Genomic DNA, 21027 nt, shown 5'->3' on the forward strand with positions numbered 1-21027 from the left:
CACTCTCAGTTTCGGACTTTTAACTGCCCTTGGAACAAAGCCACAATTGGAACTGGGGATATGATGGGAGTGGTGGGGATTGTTCTCTGGGCTGAAATCAATGTAATGAGATGAAATTGTCGAGATCTGAGTTCTAGTCCAAGTTCTACAGTGAGCAGCTAAATAGACCCTCCTGAGGTCAGTGGTCCTCCCCAGGACAGAGAGGGCCTGGTTCTTTGTGGTCTAGGTTAGTGTTTACACATCTACAACAAATATTTACCTTTGGAATTTAAGAGCAAGAAATCAGAGTTCTCAAATTCCTTAAATCATTAAGTTATTCTTAATTCAAACTTTTTTCATACTCTTTGCTCCTTATTATCGATATCTGGAAAAATTTTGCTTAACAAATAGGCATATTAAGCTTAGTTGTGTTTACAAAGAACTGGAGCCTAGAGGGAATAAAAACTGGAAAATACCAGGGAACATTATTGGATTTGAATGTCAAATTATTTAACATTCAAATATCCTAGCAAGGTTAACAGGATAAGAATTATGTGTCAAAAGTGCCAAATTGGGAATTTATTTTGCTTCCAAGCTTATTTCCTGGAACACTGCCCACAGGATTTGTATAAAGTCTACTATGTGTATAAACTTATTTTATTTGCAAGAATAACAGTCTGCGGCAGACAGGGCTATCGACACACACTTAGGACATAACGATCACAAGTCGGACTGATTAAACAGTAACCACGTCTCCCCAGCGTGGCCCTGCCCTGCTTCTCCTAACCTCCAATGCTGCATATTGGCGCCTCTTGCTCTTCTCATCTGATGAAGATGGATTCCTTCAAACTAGTAATGACTCTGTGCTTTTAAGCTTTAGTATTCACGGATGATTTTAATACTATCTCTCATTTTTTCAACTGATTTTTCTGGGGATTCCAGATTCAAAAAACCTACATTTCCTGAGAAATGCTGGGCAGGCATTCCTGCATGGAAACACGAGTCTAGGTCCTAGGCCCAGCTTCCACAGCATCATTCTGGGAGGACAATGTGTACATACCGTGGCCAACCATGAAAGTTGGGGTCATACAGACCCTAAAAATCATTGAACTCCTAAATCTCTCCCCTTGTCTATAGAATGAAGATACTATCAACAACCCCCAGGTCTGTGGGGAGAAGTAAATGCAACATACTTTTAAGTGCCAGACCAATTTACCACATAGATGTTTTAAGAACTAGTATCTCTTCTTTTAGAGTAGGCTATAGCAGGCACTCTGGGTCTTTGGTCAACAAAAGGGTACATCCAACCTTTTTGAAAGAGGCAGAAAGAGCATCAGAATCAAGAGATTTGGGTTCAGAGCCTAGCTGCCTCTCATTTTAAGTGTCTTATGCCCTCTGATCTCAGGTTTCATCTGCAAGACGAGAACACTGAGTAATAAGAAAATTATGTCAAGAACCTAGGAGAGTACCTGGCAGAGCTGGTATTTTGTCCCTCTCCCCTTCAACTTCCTATAATAGTCAACCATGACACTGAGGCAAAGGAAGTGCACCAAGAAACAGTTTTCAATGCACAGTCAGCACAGAAAATGACCCAATAAAGGCCACAGAAAGAAAATCTCCTTTGGAATTAGCCCAATTTAAGAAAAGTCAAGAAAAGTTGAATTTTGCCAATTCTATAACTTACAAAGTAACTGTGGACTTTAGAGAAAGCTTTAAGTATTCAAATCCTTGAAACATCAATTTGGGAAATAGTTGCCAAACCCTGAGCAAAAAACCAAATATATTCAGACATGCTGCTAACCTCAAGCAGCTCACAATCTAGAAATACAAGGCGATGGTGATGCACAAGGATAACAGACACCAAGGCAGGAGAGAGTCCTTCCAACGGGGAGAGCAAGACCTTGCAAAGGAGCAGCCAGATTTCACAAGCACTCATACAGAAGGGCACTCCAGGCAGAGCGGAGGCCTGAATACAGGAGAACATCACACGGCTTACTGGAGCCATCCTCTTGCCGAAGTAGGAGAGAGGTAGGTGATGACGGAAAAAGTGAGCTGAGGCAAGGTTAAGATGGGCTTTGAAATCCAGACCAAAAAATTGGACTTTATCCTCAAAGTACTATGGTAGTCCATTTGGGGTCCCCAGTACAGTTTTAGTAGTGTTTACACAAGATTTTCTTATGTATCAGAAACATCTGTTATAAAAAGGGACATCATGATTATCATTCTCTTTATTCTTCTCCTGAAGCAGCCCTCCAGAATCCTCACTGGCTATCAAAAAAGAATTCTCTGGACCTCTGGAAGGGCCTCAGCCTGAAGTCCCTGTAAGGTCTTCAAAGAAGCGCCCTTAGAGGTCCTCCCTCACTTTATAGTTGGAGGGACTAAGGTCCAAGAAGCGCAGAAGGTGTCAGAACCAGGGCCTCCCATGATTCCTCCCACACGCCATTCCCTCTGGGAAGGCAAGCCAGGATACCACAGATGTCTGTAGACCCTCACTCAAACTATTCACGGGCTTTCTAGGGTGGAGTTACCTTGTGACAAATTCCTGGAGGAGGCCTAGGTCAAGTCCTTCTCCTCACCCCACAGGGCTCTGCTTTCCCTGCCCTCCTTCACCTGGGACCCGTGGAACAGGTATAGAAGAGCACCAGACACGGGGTAAGCAGCCTTCACTGCACCGTTCATAACTCAACATGCCGCCCCCTTTCTGGACCTCAGTGTGTCTCACTTTCCTTCAGTAATCTATAAAATGGAGACTGGCTTAGACCACTGGTTTACAAACTTTTAACGAAGAAAATAATGACAAAAAAAAAAAATCCAAGTCTCACAAGAGAGCTCAATATATGAAAATCAGAAAAGCGCAGTTGCACTGGTTGAAGTACGGGAGGTCATACACTTATCCCCACTCAGGCAGCCCCCTGGGTACCTTCTGTCAACCCCTGGGGCTCTGTAGAGCAAGTCTGAAAACCACCGGTCTAGCAGTTCCCCAGGGTTCTTTTCCACTTTAGTATGCTCACTTTTGATGCTCAAGTAAAAAGGTTAGAATGCTAGGCTCAGAAACCATGTCTCCACGGAGCGAGGCAGCACAATCTTCTGTCTGTCACAGTCAGGCTAGGAAAGAGTCAAGCTCTACTGCCAACCCATGAGGCTGTGTCTAAGCCCTAGTATTCCCCCAGTCCTACACTCCCAAGGCCCATCCCTAGACCCAGTTCGTCAGGACTCGGGCGTAACAAACACCATCCTTAGCTGGGAGAAATAATCCTGCTTGTCCCTGAAATTGCACCATTAGCAAGTCATCCTTTTGAATAAAGCACTTGCCAGGTCCCTTAGAAGGGGGCATTCATCCCACACACTTCCAGGTCCATTCCTCCTCATGAGAACCAAGAGAGTAATTATAGCCTAGACATTCAAAGTAGGCACAGTGACTGCAAATGACAGCCCTCACCCTCACAGCCACCTCTTCTTGTCCCCTACATACAACCATCCTTGCTCTCCCACCCCCTGGCCATCTTTAAGTCTGAAGCAGTGGGCTCTTGCTTGGCCTGACTGGCCCAGCCTCCTCCTCTAGCCTCAGGACCCTTGGACCTTCAGCCTCCACAAGTTACTGAATTCATCTTTGCTGACAACCGCAGGAATCCAGAGATGCTAGGAGGCAGAAAGCAGCCTCCCTTTTCCCAGAGTACAGCTGATGAAGGCTAGAAGCAGCCAGCAGGATCCACTGAAAGCCTCCCACACTCAATCCTCCTTCATGCCCTCCTCCAGCCACTTTAAATAGTGCACATCTCCTTGGTCCATGGGAACACTGAAGACCTCTGGGATTTCAAAAGGATGCACCAACCTTTAGAAAGAAAGCAGAGCCCTGTGAGTGATTATGATTAAAATCAGCCTATGCAATAAAACCCAACTGGCCAGCCTTGCTTGAGGCCTTCTCCAATCTGCTGCAGCCCACCTGTCCAGCCCCATAGCCCATGACTCCTGAGACTGTTTTTCCCATCTGTCTGCAAGTGGTGAGTTGGGCCAGATGACTTTAGAGTCCCACAGACATGGGTTCAGATTCTAAGTCTGCCCTTTACTAGCTATGTAACCATGGACAAATCACTTAAATTCTCTAATGGCCCTAAAAAGAAGGGATAAAAATAGTATCTACATAATTGGATTGCTGAGGATTAAATGACACAAGGTAATAAAGCACTCACCTAGTACACTGACTGGTACAGTGTGCATTCATTAAACGTTAGCTACCGTCTTTATTACTATCCCACACTCCTCACTGTGCCTTCCCCAAACAACCCCTTCCCCAGTACCTCTGTCTTCTCCTTACCACCTGGAAAGTTCTCCCTGTTCCTATTGATCAGTCAAAAGCCCTTCCATCCCTCAAGGTCAAATTCAACCACTGACCTTTTCCAGGGGATCTTCCTTGACCATCCAAACCCACATGACTCTCTCCCTTCTCCCCATTTCTTTCACCTGGCCCTTGACATGCAATGCAAGTTTTCTTCATTTTCCAGAATGAAGAAGCATGAGGCCTTGGGCTTCAGTTCCCCATCTGTCAAATGGAAGCAATAATGCTCTGCTTCCTTTCTGCTGCACGAGGCATTGTAAAGTTCTCATGAGACTGCAGGCTAATAAATCACAGCATGTGTACTGGTGCTTAAACATGTGGAGTGAGCTGGGAAATTCTATCCAGTGCCCAAGAATAATGAATTTTCTTATTTCATGGACACCTGGACCAATGTATGAGTGTTTATAAGCAGACAGACAGTATTAAGACAGAGTTAAGACATTTGTAACATGTTAGTAGTAAGAGCTGACACCGATACAGCACTTTATGTGTGCACTTCACATAAATTTATCCCAAGGTACTAGCATAATCCTCATTTTACAGATGAGGTAACTGAGGCGTAGAAAGTCTAACTAATATGCATGCACTTATAACTAGCAAGTAGAAAAGCCACGATTTGACCCTAGAGGTCAAGCTCTGGAGTTCGCCCTCTTAACCCTGAAGCTGTCCCTTACCAGTTAAGCTGCAATTTATTGATAGTGCTGGCTCCCCCAAAGGTGCCTCATTCTCACACCTCTGCTAAGGTGTTAACACCGGGCCTTCTCTACTGCTAGATCTGAGACCAGGATGTAGCCATATACTCACAGAATCCCAGTTGAAGTGAAGGAAAAGGATTTTATCATCCAGATAGGTAGGTAATTTGTATCCCTAGCTGCACATTAGAGTCAACGTGGGTGATTCTGAAGAACACTGCATTTGATCCCCATTCCAGATGAATTAAGTCAGAATCTGAGCTGGGGCCTAAATTGTTAGTTTGAAAAATGTCTCAAGCAATTATAGTATGTAGCCAGCATCAAGAGTCACTGGTTTAGACCAGTGCTTCTCAAGCTTTCCATGTGCCTGGGAGCCACCTGGGTATCTTGTTAAGCTGCAGTTTGGTTCAGCAGGTTTGGGATGAGCGTGAGACTCTGCAGTTTCCAGGCAATGCCAATTATTCCAAAACCACACTTTGAATGATAAGGCTTTAAACTAATTTTTGCTTATGCCTAAATTCAATGTTGTCTTAATTTAAACTTGTCTGAGTCTCAAACTAAACTAGACTTTTTCATGGAACACCACTTTAAAATATGAACTTTATTCAGGTTTGAGTATTAGGAAGACATTTTTTCTAATATGAACAAAGTGAGCCCATCACTCAAATGAAGACAATTTATATCATTTGCTGCCAATGAAAAAATTCATGTTTTCAAGCAAAAATTAGACGTTTGGAAACGTAAAATGATCATCATGAGCTTAAAGTATCCCAATAGTTGATAGATGCTTAATAAAACATGCTTCTTATGCAGATTTTGCAAAAATGAAAAATGATGTAATCTTCTCACTTTTTTTGGAAAATATGGCTATTTTCCATAAAAATGCATTATTTACATTAATATGTAATAGTTTTATTGTTATTTTAAATGAACTAAAATATTTTCTAAGTTTGTTTTAATTTCTAGTGCAGTAAACTTTCATGTAATCCACATAGACAAAGCTCTTCTGGATTCTCAATACTTTTTAAAAGTGTAAAAGGATCTTGAGACCAAAATGTTGAGAACCACTGGTTTAAACTGACTCTTCTTAGCCTCTCATTTTACATATGAAGAATTGGAGGGACAGGCACATGCCCAAGATCATTTGGAAGGTTGGTGACTAGGTTTCCTGCTTTTCAAGCTCATTCATTTAGTCCTCAGTACGTTCCTGAGAAGGGATGCCAGAATTACCTGATGTAGCTGGACAGCACATGGACCTTGGAAGTCTTTGTCTTTATTAACTGTAAAAGAAAAGAAAATCACTGTAGGACCTCAACCCCAGCTCTGTAGCTCCTCATTTGTCTGGCCATTTAGGAGCCAGCATCCCCTCCAGGTCACCAGGCCCTGTCACTAGCACACAAATGAAGCTAAGGCATCTTATGTGGGGCAAGAACCTCAATCAGTTGGTCTTTGCTAATTTTTCATTGGAACCTTGGTCTTAATCTTCCCCTATCAAGGCCCCATTCCTCTCGTCCTCACTCACCAACAGGATCTCAGTGGCTTCTTCTATTTCCCCATTCCAAAAGTACCTGGAGAAAAGAAAACCAAATTATGACGCTCATAAGACAAGCCCAGTGAAATGTCAAATCTGGCCCAGTTAGGTAACTTACTGAGGTGGCCAAGGTGCTACAGGTCATCTAGTCCAGCATTCCCCAACCTTTTTTGCACCAGGGACCTGTGCTCCTACGAGAATCTAATACCTGATGACCTGAGGTGGAACTGAGGTGGTGATGCTAGTGCTGTGGAGCGGCTGCAAATACAGATGAAGCTTCGGTCACTTGCCCGCTACTCACCACCTGCTGTGTGGCCTGGTTCCTAACAGGCCACAGACTGATACTGCTCCATGGCCTGGGGGTTGGAGACCCCTGATCCAGTCCAACCATTCTAACAAATGCTTATAGCACCTGCCTGAACTTCATGGAGGAGAGAAGCTCACCATCTCTTGAAGTCCATCTATCGTAAAGGTTTTCACATGAGGTTTTTCTTATGGTGTGCCAACATCTGCCACCCAATTGTTTTACCCAACTTCCACATGAAGAACCACCTCAGGCAAGCCCTGCAGAAAGTCCAAAGTTTTCTCTCCTCCAAACTGGGCATCTCCAGCTCTTTCAACATTCATTCTATACTCATGGCTTCCAGGACCTTCCCCATCCTTTGGACTGGTGCTCCTTTTATCATTGATTCTCAAAGTTGAATGCCCATGAAAGGATAAAGAGCACAGGAGGCTTCAGGGAAGAAATGAGACTTATAAGATATGGAAACAGATCCAAAAATTAAAAGTCAGTGATAAGGTTCAGAAAAGAGTATGAGAACAGCATCATGTGAAAGGAAGGGAAAGGAATTTGGCCTGAGAATATCTACACTGACTGAGCCAAGGCAAGACTAAGATGACCTAGGCCACTGGCCCTGTCTCACAGAGCTGTGGTAAAGGGGAGGATGGACATACAAAGGGAATGCTAGGCTGAAACTCTATTCTAGTTCCCAAGCATTGATTCTCAGACTGGCTTTATGTGAATCACCTCTACAAGTTTTTAAAAATTCAGAGACCCGAGCCCACTCTTGGGGAGACTGATTGAGCAGACCTAGGATGGAGCCCAAGAATTTAAAGCACAGCCAAATTTGGGAGCCACAGCAAAAGACGATGTGAATCACTGAGGCAACGTCATCATTGGCGAGAGCTTTCACTACATAGACTTTTCCTGTTTTGACCTTCAGAATAGAAATTATTTCTCTCTCCCCTCTCCCCCTTCCATTCTCTCCCTCTCTCTTTCTGGAAGGGAAGGAGATGAGAAACAGGCTGATCAGAGAAATTAAGACACAAGACAAATCCTGCACAACTAGTACTAGGATGCTAAAATATTTTGCTGAGAAAAATGGTACAGACCAGGCTTAACTAAAGTGAAGGTGTTAATGAAATGAAAGGCAGACAATACACAGAAACAGGCTGTCACATATGCTAAACTCTCAGTTTTCCAAAGAATCTAAAAGCAATGGAAATTATGTTCTTTGATATCCCTAGTTGGCTTTTTCAGGGATGGAATGCCCAGTCTGACTTCTTTGCTAACAGCAAGCTAATTGACTTAAGTAAAGAATGCACAAACAAGATTCCTAAACTGTAGGGTTTTTTTCTCCTTTCTCTATACACAGCCTATTTTTGCTTTTGCTCATAGATGACATAAACCCACTGGTTGATTTCCTTTGAATACAAATCAACAGTGAATGTTGATTAATTAAATGCCTTTGAGTTGTTCTTTGATGATTTCCCATTAGTTCAGTACTCCTTCCACCAGCCAGACCTGACTTAGCACCCCCACACCCCTCCACTATCCATAGCAAAACTCACAGTGAGGATGCCTTGGGCAGGATGTTCACAGAGGCAGCCAGCTTCTTATCCAGTATAGCCCTAAAGCAAAGAGAGTGAGTCACTGGAGCAAGTGTCCAAGATCCTAAGAGAAGGGACAGGAGTTCCTTGGAATTACCCAGGAAACCTGAGTCTAACTAGATAACCATTTAGAGTGCCCCTCCTCCCTCAAACCAACACTTTCCATACCACCATGCACAGAACCTCTAAAGAGAGAGCTTTAGAGGTTTCTAAGTCCTCCCCTGGGTGGGGAGAGAAGTACGGAAGCAACTGTGAGAAGGTGGTTTTAAGGATAGGCCCTGTCTGCTTGGGGAATGGAATTAACTCTGGATGGAGAACAAGAAGACCTAGATTCAACTCCTGACCCTGCAGTAGGATGGCTGTGTGACCTTATGCAAGTTCATTCTCTCATTCCAGCAATAAGTATTCGAGCACCTATCCAAGATAGGGACATCACCCTCACTCAACCTGATTCTCCTGCTATACAATGAGAATTGGTTCAGCCAGTCAGTGGTTTTGAACACTTATCATCACCAAGATCTCCTTTTATTATGCCAGCTTCTTCTGCTTTTATCTCTCAGATAGGTATCCAGCTGACACTCAGTGCTTTTGATCTGTAGAAACTCATATGAGCACATAGAATGGCTACTCTAGGCAAAAAAAAAAAATTATAATTGTTTGTCTTTGCAAAGGTTTCTATCACAGCCCTAAAAGCACAATCATCACCTTTGCAGACCACTAAGGTTTTTTTTATTTTTTGACAGACCACAGGTTAGAACTCCTGGTCTGAAAATCTCAGATTCCTGTGCATCACCCTCGTGAACACAAAAATGTGCTTGAACTAGTACAGGTGTCATAGAAACAGCAGCACCATCAAGTCATTAATGAAAAGAAGTGTTCCCAAGCATTAAAACCTCAAGCCCCCAGAATCAGGCCGGCCCTGACAAACCTTTCTCAGGTCTCAGGCAGCCAAGGGAGCCTGGTATCTGTTCTCTGAAATGCTTAGATCTTGCCAAATAAACCTCATCTGAGTCCTGTTCACTGATCCCTCCTTCCCTCAGCTGCTGCCAAGAGACCTGACCCACTTTCTCTTCCTTTGAGTTCTAGGCTAAACAGTGCTCTATTTAAGGCTCTGCATTAATGTGGCATTACCACCACCCTCATTCCTTTGCAAAGCTTCAGGAGCTAAATAAATCCCTGACTGTAAGGAGAGGCACATGGCACAAATTTGTTTAAGCAACTGCTGAGAGTCTTGCTCACTCAATCATGTGCTCAGAAATTACATTTTATTGGTTCTGAACGTGGCAAGCAAACACAGGGAGTGAGTTAAACCTCTAGAAAAATAATCTATTGACTTCACAGGCCCTTTCCAATCTCTTAGGAAGTGTGAACTCCTCGGTGACCAATCATAGCAACCTGTCCTTAGGTAAAAGACTATACAGATCTGAGGAGGACCATGTTATGGCCAAAATAAATAAATTAAAAAATAAATAAAAGGAGAGCGAGAGAGCATGCAAGCTCATTGAGAAAACACACACTCAAGACCAGTAGCTGAGTCACAGATAGGGAGCTCAGGCCCTCAAGCTCGCCTGAGGAAAGCAGGAGGTAGCAGCCTAGAGCGAGGGCCTCTAGAAATTGCAAAGTTCACAGACTAGTGGCTCACAGAGCAGAGACATAGTTTGCCTCTCATGGCGTTTTTAAAAATCTTGACTGTTATCAGAATTTACTACTAAAATATTTCGTATGCAAAAAAGATTATCTAGCTTCTCATCAAAAATTGAGTCTTATAACATTGGACTTGTAAGATCACATTGACCTAGAGCTGAGTAAGGGCTACTCCATCTAGGCATGGCATATTCTTCCCAGGTCAACCCAGTTTTAACTGCTTTTTCCTCTCAAAACCTAGGTAAAGAGTAAGGACTGCTCTCTACCATCATCCTGCATTGTCACACCCAGCCTACTTCACTCATTTAAGTAACATGTCTATAGGAATTTGTGCTTGTGACCTTGGCCTAATGCAATTCCCTCTCTCTGCATATGAGACCGAAGCCCAGAGAAGAAAGACTTGTCGAAGATACTATGTGATGTTGGCAGCAAAGAGGACACTAGAATCCAGGTCTCCTGATTCATTATTCGGGATTTTCATCCTGACTCCAAAAAGAGATTAACATGTGTCTGTCAATGAAGAGATCTAAGAACATTGCCAGGAATCAGAACCAAAATGAACCGAAACTGAGAGGCAGCAGACAAAACTCTACAGAACCCTAAAGAATAACTAAACAAGCTGAAGGGACCTGGTCTCAAACTGATTCTGTAGCTAAAGCTGGGGTTCTTGCCAGCTAACATTTGTGGGGCCCTCCCCACCATGTACCCATTTATTCTCCCCTTCTACAAATCCCAAGAATCAAACCTGTTTGTCTCTCTTCTATCCAAATCACTAATAAAAAATACTAAACAGAACAGGCTGAGGTGAGAGCTCCACAGCCATATCACCGAAGACTTCATTTCAAACTTTTAGTTCGACTTGGTGGACCGAACACACGCTGCAACCACCCCTTTTACACCAAACCCTAGAAATGAGAGAAAATACTTACTACTTAACCATGCCGGAACACATTAACCACCCCCGAACCCAAACAGCCCCCTTGACATGCATGGGAGCATGTGCGGGACTGCCCCACAGAGAGGAGAGCAATAGTCTGTATCGGAGATGATGGAAACCAGAGCAGACAGGAACTTGGAGGCAACCGTCAAGGTGAATTGTTGGAATGCTATGGCAGGAGAAGGTGGACCCCCTAAATCTCTCATGGCCCAAGCAGCAGTAACGGGGTGTCTGTCTCCAGGAAGGAGCAGTCAATGTAGTCACTTGGAGAAAAAAGGCAAAACAGTGTCCCAGAAGCTGGCAACAGCCATGGACAAAAGGAAGAATTCATGCCCAGAAGGTAAGTTACTACGGCACCCCAGACTGTAGAGTGTCCCCAGTCCACACTCACATTGAAAACAGTGCTGCCTAATGACAATTCCTAGTAGCTGTTCCTGTGCCTGGAGGCGCATAACTAAAAAGGTGAGAGAGGTTACAATTAAGAATGGCAAAGTATTTGAGGAAAGTCAAAACCAAGAGAGACAAAACTTCAACAAAAGAATTTATATAAGAGGAGGACATAACAGGACATTCAACATCAAGATTTAAAAATAAGTATAATTATGTATACTTCAAAGTTGCTAAGAGATTAGATCTTAAAAGTTCTCACCACAACAAAAAGGTAACAGTGTGAGGTGATAAATGTGTTACCTTTATTGTGTAATCATTTCGCAATATACATATATATTAAATCATTTTTACATCTTAAACTTACAATGTTATATGTCATTTATACCTCAATAAAGGTGTAAAAATTAAAAATAAAATAAGTATAATTAATATTTACAGAAATATAAGGCAAGGTTATTGCATTCATAAAATAAAATCTGATCAAAATAAGATCAGACAATTATGAAACATGAGCAGTTGGGTATTAAAGAACAATTAGAAATCTTGGAAAGGAAAATTATTATTGTTTAAACCAAAAACTCAATAGAAGGGTTGAATTGCAAAATAGATACAGCTGAAAAACAAACAGAAGACTGGGCTCAGAAATTCTCCCAGTGCGCAGAATAAAGGAAGAGAAAAATATAAATGGTCAGGAACAGAGAACAAATTCAACATCTATCAAATAGGAGTTCCAGGGAAAGGACACAGAATGAAGAGAGAGAATATTTAACAAATTAATAGCGGAACATTAAGATAAAGAGAAAATCCTAAAAATTACCAGAGAGAAAAAGCATTACCTACAAAGAAATGAGACCCTGATAAACACTTGACTTCTCATCAACAATCCTGGATTCAAGAAGACAATAGAGACCTCTCTCCAAGCTGATACTGATCCATTTATTTGAACTGACCTTTCAACCAGTTAGAATCCAGGCGTTAGAATCCTTTCCTCCCAACGCCAAACCTCCTCAATGTCAGCTGAAGGTGTTCCCTGAAAGGATCCCCAGTGGCTGTTCCAGGTGTCCAGAGAAAAGACAGTTCAGTACAGACCATGGGCATACCAGAAGCATCAGAAGTAATTTTAATTCCTAGCTGCTAAATACTATGGTTGTATTTCTAGAGTAATTGCAGGTTCTTTTAGATAAGAGCTATTCTTCAAAGGTAATGTTAATGAGAGAGAAACACACCGGAGGAAAAAGAGATGGAATCAAATGCAATGTTAACCTGTGACCAGCAATTTAGAGGTTGCATGCTCCCAAAGACCAGATTCAACATTTTAAAACACTGTAACTTCATCTGTCATCAACTTTAAGAATGCTGAATTGTGGAGCAAGAAGAAAAAGAGCAAGGAGCCAAATCCATGACCCTCCAGCTCCATTAATCCTCTTCAAAGCTGCATCTCAAAGAGCAATGAACAGGGGGATATTCAGATATCACAAATATTGATTGAGCATCTACTACATGCAAGTTACTGGAGTAAGGATTGTACATATTTTATATCATTTAATCCTCACAACAATCCTGTGAAGTAGGTGACATTACCCTATTTTTAATTCAGAAAACTAATGCTTAGAGAAGAGGAAGCGACTTATCTAAGTTAACACAGTAAGTGGTAAAGCCAAGATTCAAACCCTGGTCTGCTTTAGAAGTCCAGCATTCTTTTCCCTCATACCACAGGTGCTTCTAGAAATTTTCTAAATACTTAGAATGGCCTCCTCCTCACTTGTCATAGTGAGCACCTCTGGGATTGAGCAAAGAGAATATCTCCAAGAAGAAAGACAGATGGGCTAGAAAGTAGGAGACTTAAAATCTCAAGCAGCAGGATTCCACGTTATCGTAACACCTTGGACAAGCCACCTATCTCTCTGAGTCTCATATCCCTTATACGCCCCCATGCACCACTCAACATATTCAGGCCCAGCAGCAGGATCCGCAGGGTGATCATTCGGCTATGTTCCTCATATCATCCTAAGCAGATAGCTATGTAGTTCATCATCCGACGGATGGCCCCTCTGGAGCATCCTGGTTGCTCCCTGAGCCTCCTGGGGCAGCATCTAAGTTTAACCATACCTGGCAATGTCTCTGGCAATTTGCTCATTGGGACAGTTGACAAAGACGATGGAGTAAGTGCCGGAGACATAGCTGCCGGTGACAGCTGAACGGAGCTGCAGGCTAAGGGTCCTGAGCATAGGGTATGTCAGGAAAGAAGCTGCCAGGATCTAAATGGTAGGAAAAGAAAAGCACAGGTCAGCAGTGACATGACCAATTCTGCCAGCTCTAGCAGACTGGAACCAAGGCTGGGCATCATTTTCTCATGCCCATTCCCTATCCACAAAATTATTCCTGTAATCCCAAGCTTTATTTAGTACTTAACAAAGTTTTCATGCCTAGATATTTTCCTTCACATTTTGCAGATAAAAAAGTAGAGGCCCAGAAACCACGAAGTTTGCTCAAAAGTACATAGCTTTTAATTGGTGAAGCCAGGATTAGGACTCGGGTCTGGATGACCTGAAATCCACTCTTATTATACAGAAGTGCTACTGGAGGTAATGCAAACTGGCACCCACCAAACTGCTATAACCCTGTGGAGATAATAACAGTGATAAGCTCTTACATCTATTGCTGTTTTAGGGAGTTAATTTCACCTCCATTCATTTGTATATGTGCCAGACGTGGTGGGTAGGCTAGTGGAAAAGGTAGCCTAACTCTAAGGCAATGTGACCTTTGCTACTAAAACTGAGAGCTGGGGGGACCATGAGGAAGGCTCTACCTGAGGGAGCAGGAAAAGGTTTCAAAGAGAAGGTACCATCTAAATTGGATCTGAAACAACAAGTAGGATTACGAGAGGAGAGGGAGACACTCTAAGCAAACAATAATATGTATAAATTCAAGAGGTATTTAGGGATAGATGAGATACACAGTCCACATCGGTCTTAGTCTGTGGGTATGAGAACAGCAGGAAATGAGACTGGCTAAAACAATAAAGAAATGGGTCAGGCAAAGGAGTTTGTAGTTGGTACTCAAGTGAGAGGGTATTTTTGGAGGTTTTGAAGTAGCAGAGTAATAATAAAGTGAAGCCAAGTACTGTACCAGGAGGGAAGATGGGGAGGAGCAGAAGATAGCCTACTTAGAAGGCCATTACCATGATCCAGGAAAAAGACTAAGATCCTGAGCTACAAAGATGGCAATGAAGTGAGAGAACAGACATTTATGATAAAATTTGTCTTACTATTTTAATGATAAGCATTTTAAATAAGAAGAAATAGAAAGAATTGGAGAATACATTCCATTCCAGGGCCCTCTGCTTGGAGGATACAATGGAGTCATTAATAGGGATAGAGGTAATTTACAAGGAGTTCCACTGTGACTTAGCCAGCCTGAACAAGAGCGCGTTTCTCCTGCCTCCCAGCCTAGGGCTCACGCCTTGCTCAAATAAAACTCTGTCCTCCCACTCTTTTTATGCTATCGCCTAAGTCCTGGCTCCCACTTCTTGGCAGGGCCTGAGTGTTTTTATGTCTTTAGCTTCAGTTTGATTTATGGCCTGTCTGGATTGGGTCTCTCATTCCCTCCTACTGCCTCCACTACCCTCTCACTCACTCCTCCCTCCTCCCTCCCACCACCACCACCACCACCACCACTGCTTCAACATACTAGTCCTCTGAACCAAACCAGCAACCATGTAAGAAAAAAAGAACCACCTTTCAATGAAGCTTTTACTCTGTACGTGTGCGTGCGCAGTATTTAAATCCTAGTGCCAGTACTGCTTACTGCCTGTGGCCTTCAAGAAGTTACTTCCTATCCTATAAACCTGATATAGAAATTGGAGATTATGACACTTGTGCTGCCTATCTCAGAGTTGCCATGGGTTCAAAGGAGATAGGAAAATAACTCATAATCATAAATAAAGGGACCACGCTTTGCTCATCGCTGTATCCCTATCAGTTCACGGCACACACCAGGTTCTCAATAAATACTTACTTGTAGACTAGAAAATTAATTCACCAGGAGGATGTTATTAAAATTAAATAGCTTTGTGAAGCAGGTAAAGCTTTTGGCAGCTGTTAGCAGTGCTTTTAGCAGAGAACTGGACATACTGGAATACTGTAAGGTGTCAACTACATGACTCTAAGGTGGCTTTCAGCCTAGACTCCAAACAAAAGGAGCAAAGACCTGTCCCCCAACTAAAAAAGCCATTCCTAAGGAAGATATGGGGCATTTCGGCTAGCAGTTATCAGTGCAACAGAGGTGACAGAATTACATATAAACTCACCTAAAATGTACTGAAACTCTCATACGAACTCATAGTCTTCCATCTCATGAGATCTTCCATTCAGTCATTTCTGTATTCCTGGCACTTCACAACTTTGACAGGGAGTATGGGCTTAAGAAATCTTTGTGGACCATATCAACAAAGTATCAGAAACAGGGAAAGTCAATTTGAAACCAAGAGTGGACTACAATATATCAGAAAGTGACATTATATGAATGCACAATTGATGGAAAATAGATCACAAGATTCCCTTATAGGAACATTATGAGAAAAGATTTACTATATATATATTTTTAAAAGTTTCCATAACATTTTCCTATTTTTCTATTACTACATAACTTTTTCTGTTTTCACATTCTTTTAAAATAGTTTGTGTATCTTTTCAGTTAGTTCATTTTTCCTCTTGCCTTTTTATGTCCTGGCGTATTTGCACAGCCTCTAAGAAGTTATGGTTGACTTTACAGTCTGTGTTAAGGCAGAAGGGGACTCAGAAACCACCTAGTGGCTCTAAATTTATAATCCACCTAGTTTTAAGGAATCCGTGAATATTCTGAATGAATACAACATTGTTTATACATTTTCCTTGGGTACAAATCCAGAACTTTCAAGAAAATCTAATGTCCCCAAAAGGTTAAGAGCCACTAATCTGTGCACTGTTACAGATGAAGAAATAAAGGCCAGAGAGGGGAAGAAATCACCCAAAAGTGAGCAGCAAAGCTGGGCTAGAGCCCTGGGCTTCTGACCTCTCCTGCAGTTCTTTCCACCTCCCCTTCAACCACCTGGACTACTGGAGATACTCTGTAAATAGTCACTTCCGACCTTAACATTTTAAAACAGTTCTGGGATGAGAAAACAAAACCTCCGGAAAAATACAGAAAAACAAGATGGTAACTGCACTAGAAGGAGGAAAAGAATCTATCATGTGACAGGTAAACGAGAACTCACCACCAGACACCCCGTCACCTCTCTGACACTGGCAGTGAAACACAGCCCAGTCACCCTTTGGCACAAAGAGTGAAGAAGGGGTACTGGGAAGCTTCAGGACCACACCACAATCCCCAGGACACTGCGGGGTGCCTCCAGCGGTTTTACTCTTCATCCCCTACCTGCTTGACCCCAGCTCAAAATTCCAGGACCAATAAAGAGAAATATGCCTCCTTCCCTTAGTCACAGGTTGGAGGTTTAAGGGTGCGGGGGTTGGTAACATCATAGTGTGGGGCACTCACCAGGAGGCAAATAAGAACAGAGGGCCTCAGGTAGCCTGGCAGAGGGCACCGTGAGCCCAGCCTATCCATGGCGTCGCTGGTAATTTAGGCACAGCGGCAGCAAATGTGGCCTCAGGCTTTGCCAGTTGCAGGTTAGAGGGGCGGACACTGAGAATTTAACCCTCTCTTCCTCCCTGCTCTGCATCCACCTGCTGCCTGCCAGACAACCCAGCAGGGCCCCAGAAAGGCTGGCTGGAATGAGAGTGGAGGGGGCGGGGAAAGAGGGAGGAATTTTCCCTAGACTACCCTCTCCCTACAAACATACAACCCAAGCACCATATCCAGACCTTCAACCCTTACAAAACTAATACTAATTTTCCCTCCCCATTATAACAACAAAATCGTAAAATCCTGAGATGTATAGATAAAATGACGGAAGTTTGTTAGGTATACAAAACCTTCAGCAAGTACAGCACATCAACATTAAGACACACACACATTAAACTCTTGTTTGATAAAGGACAGGCTGGCCAACAAAAACAGGTGAAGCACACTCTGCTGCCTCCCTGTCCCCATATTGCTCCCTCCTCCCAGGATCTTCCTTCAGACCCTCCTAGGCTTAGAACACTCTTGCTCCCAACTGCTCTCCCAATGAACTTATTTATCTTTCCAGGCCAGGGCTCTGTGCAGCCTTTCCCAGAGTTAATCCCACAGTACTCTGTTCCCCTAGGCACTTGGGACATTAAACATCAACTATGGGGAGCTGCAAACAAATAAGCAAAGCAGAAGTTAATAACTGACTGTTGCCTTTCTGGGAACGCAGAGTCCATGGTTGCCATGGTTTCCAATTTTTTGATCCAGCTTTTTAAAGTGAAATGTCCTATTTTTAAATGATGACATTTCTGGGGTGAGAGAAGGGATTGAGTGCAGAAGGGAACAAATAAACTTTTTAAAATTAAGAGAACTGTTCTATATCTTGATTGTGGTGGTGGTTACACGAGGGTTAAAACTATATACTTGGTCAATTGTACTGCATGTAAACAAAAGGGAGGAAATGCTAGAAAGCAATTCAAAATTGTTTTACACTGGGCAGGTCAAACAACACATCTGTTAGCCAAATCTGGTCTGCAGGCTGCGAGTTCACAGCCTCGGTGTTTATTTTAAATTACCTGTTCACCTGCCTGTCTCATTCCTTGGGACTATAAATTCTCAACGGGCTGACACACTTCTAGCAAAGTATCTGACAAAGTAGTAAGTCAGTTGTAGTCATATCATATCGTATCATAAGCTGTGCAGACTCAAGCAAGTTGCTTCTTACTTTCTGAGGGGATTTTTGGTAAAAGAAGGGCTAACACCTGCTTCATAGGTCTAAAATGAGGATTAACAGAGAAGATTAATGTAAAAGTGCTTTATAAAATGTAAGATCATGTCAGCATTTCAAGAGCAAGTAGTCTAGTGGCAACCACCAAGGTTAGCTCAGAAAATCTCCACTTGTGATCGAAGAACAAAGGGTTGGAGAAAATGAGGCCAAGGGGTCCTAGGAAAACTTTTATATCTGAAGTCCACTAAAATAAATCAAGCCTATGATCTTTTACACCCGATTACATTAATAAGGCCGCTGTTAATGACCATTTACCTTAGATCCTGAGATGATGTCCTCAAGTTTAGCACAAGATCCCACAGTTTAAGGTCAATGTTTGCTGAATGACTAAATGATACAAATGTGTGTCTGGTGATAATAAGGATGGTCATGATGGTGACATTGGGGTAGCAGGAGAAGGATGGCAAGAGATAAACTGTTATATTTGGAAGAAACTGCCTCTGGATTCTCTCCTTCAATTCAGGCACCTCTACTCTTTCCAGATTTAATTCCAAGGTTAGATTCCAAATGTCCAATAATGCATTTAAGGTTTTGGCAGACTCTCCAGAAAGTTAAGATTCTCAGTGCCACTGCTTGAGGGTCCAAGCTCTTCCTCTGGAGGATTCCTATCCAATTTCTTTCTCTCTACCTGCTTCCCCTTACCAGATTTAGACAAGCTCAGGCTAACATTCAGACTCCCTTCAGATCCTGTATCCATCTCCTTCACCCACATTTCCTCTGTCTTCCTTTTCTTCAACGCCTTTATTTTGAAGGTTCTTTTGCATCTCTTTATAGGTATATAATAATTTACTAAAATCTTTTTTAAAGTTAGCCAAACTCCGATTCAGAAAAGGATCCATCCATGTCAGTTGCAGCATCAAGGTTGGAGAAAACATTAGATTTCCTTAGGTTCATCTTTACCTCTGGTTCTGGGGGGCTTGTCTTCTTCCTCACCTAAGTCTATTTGGGCAACAGACTCTCAGTTATTGCCCAAACTTTTAACTTGAGTAGCTCATTAATTTCACTTTCATCGATATCAATGAATTTAAAGCCCATTCATCTTGCAGACTCTTGATTTTTTTCATCTTCTTCTAGGGAAACATGTACAATCATTCACGACATCGTCCCAAAGTTTCCACCAGGTTTTAGTAACAGCAGTTGGTTTTATATCATCCATTATCCCTTTTATCACTACCAAAATTTGTACTGTTGCCATGTTCCTTTCAAAGTAAGGCAAGGGTTTTTCCCAATATAGTCAGCAAAGTGGTCAAACATGCTTGGCATAGTTACCTCCTGAATGCTTCAATTATACCCTGATCCAAGGGCTGATGATAGCTAGTGTCTTCCAGGAAGAAACACAGTATCACATTAGGATGAGCAAAGAATGAGTCTGGGTGATTGAGACTTCTAAAATTAGCAACACTCTGAATTCATAATTCTTCTGTTAAATAACTCTGGGCTTGATGATAAAAGAATCATGAAACCAATCCAAATGGAAGACCTGATCGCCAGAAAACTGGAAGGCATTTTTAATCTTTTAGCCAAAAGACAAGTGGAATTAGGGTCTTGCAGCAATGATTTTTATCTTTTTGTCACCTGCGGCATTGGCACAAAAAATGGGCAAATCCTGTCCTTAGCTTCCCCTAAGATTTCTGGATTTTTTTTTCCTTTTCCCTTAAAAGTACACGAAGGCATTCACTTCCAAAACAAACTCATCTCCTTGGTGTTGAAAACCTGTTGAGGTACACAGCCTCTCACTCTGATTAGTTTCTGGAGTTGCTTGTAATACTTCGGTGCCGACTGGGCATTTAACGGTTCTTCTTCCTCCATTGACATCGAATTTTGCAAACTGCGGCAATTTCTAAACTTCTTAAACCATTCTTTGTTTGCGTGAAATTAATCTGGGTTGTCCTTCCGGTGGTTTCCACCAGATGCTTGCAATGGGTTTGGCTTATCTGCAGATGGCCTTCAGTGTTAGAGACCGGTCCCCTATGGTCTGGTCCGGTCTTCCACCCAAGTGGTTAACTCACTCTCCATCTTCTCGATGTTTTACGGACGGGAAATGCACAGCACCTTGGAGCTGACGAACGAAACGCTCCATGATGGCCTTCTGGTTTTCCTTAATGGTGCTCGTGGTTGATTCATTCACGCCAAAAAAAGAAGAAAATGCGCCCCACGTTGATGTTACTCACGCCTTCTTCCAGCTTCTCGAGAATTTTCACCTTGTCTTCCAAAGGCATGGCCCTCCGCCTCCTGATGTGTCTGGACCAGGAGCAGGATGCCCATTGCCTCCGCTGTCTGGGGGTAACCACAGCCGCTCTCCAAGCTGCAGCCGGCTCTACTACTGCTTCTCCTGTCGCTGCCGCAAGCCTGGTTTGAGAGCCAGGAGGCCACCTGCGAGGCCCCTTAACCTTCGGTTGGTCCTTATTTTCACTATTCTGCTTGTCCAGCATTTGACGAGCCTTCGTTCTCCGTGGGAAATACGCAAGGCCACGGAAAATCGGACTGCATGACAAACTAAGCGGCGCCTAAAATGACGCCACACTGAGACCCCGCAACCAGAAGCGACCGTTCATTGGCCCTAACGGTCCCTCACCTCGCGCGGCTGGGCAGTCTACCACCTCGCGCAGTCAGCCAGCTCCGCCTCGTCATTGGTGCGCCGGGGCGGTTCGCTGTCACAGCCAAAATTCGGAAAAGGGAGGCTGCGCCCGGCAGATCTCGCGAGACTCGCGAAGCATGCTGGGAGCAGGGCGG

At 43.0% G+C, this 21027-nt stretch overlaps 1 protein-coding gene across 6 annotated transcripts; it reads right to left on the minus strand.

Moving 5' to 3' along the window:
- Positions 1-543: 543 nt before the first annotated feature.
- LOC120605774 (protein CutA homolog) lies at positions 544-20993 on the minus strand. 6 transcript variants are annotated; one of them, XM_039866744.1, is made up of 7 exons: positions 18550-20993; positions 15709-15829; positions 13509-13657; positions 8390-8449; positions 6530-6575; positions 6238-6287; positions 544-3811 (listed from the first exon to the last, which is right to left on the minus strand). In XM_039866744.1, the coding sequence occupies exons 3-7, from the start codon at positions 13625-13627 to the stop codon at positions 3709-3711; spliced, it is 378 nt and encodes a 125-aa protein (XP_039722678.1). In that variant the 5' UTR covers positions 13628-13657; positions 15709-15829; positions 18550-20993; the 3' UTR covers positions 544-3708. The 6 variants fall into 6 exon arrangements, with proteins under 6 accessions (XP_039722678.1, XP_039722677.1, XP_039722679.1 ...); XM_039866743.1 differs by lacking the exon at positions 15709-15829 and adding an exon at positions 17575-17676; XM_039866745.1 differs by lacking the exon at positions 18550-20993 and adding an exon at positions 16935-17560.
- Between the last annotated feature and the right edge of the window lie 34 nt (positions 20994-21027).

Source organism: Pteropus medius, unplaced genomic scaffold (genome assembly GCF_902729225.1).
Source record: "Pteropus medius unplaced genomic scaffold, Ma_sr-lr_union100, whole genome shotgun sequence".
NCBI lineage: Eukaryota > Metazoa > Chordata > Mammalia > Chiroptera > Pteropodidae > Pteropus > Pteropus medius.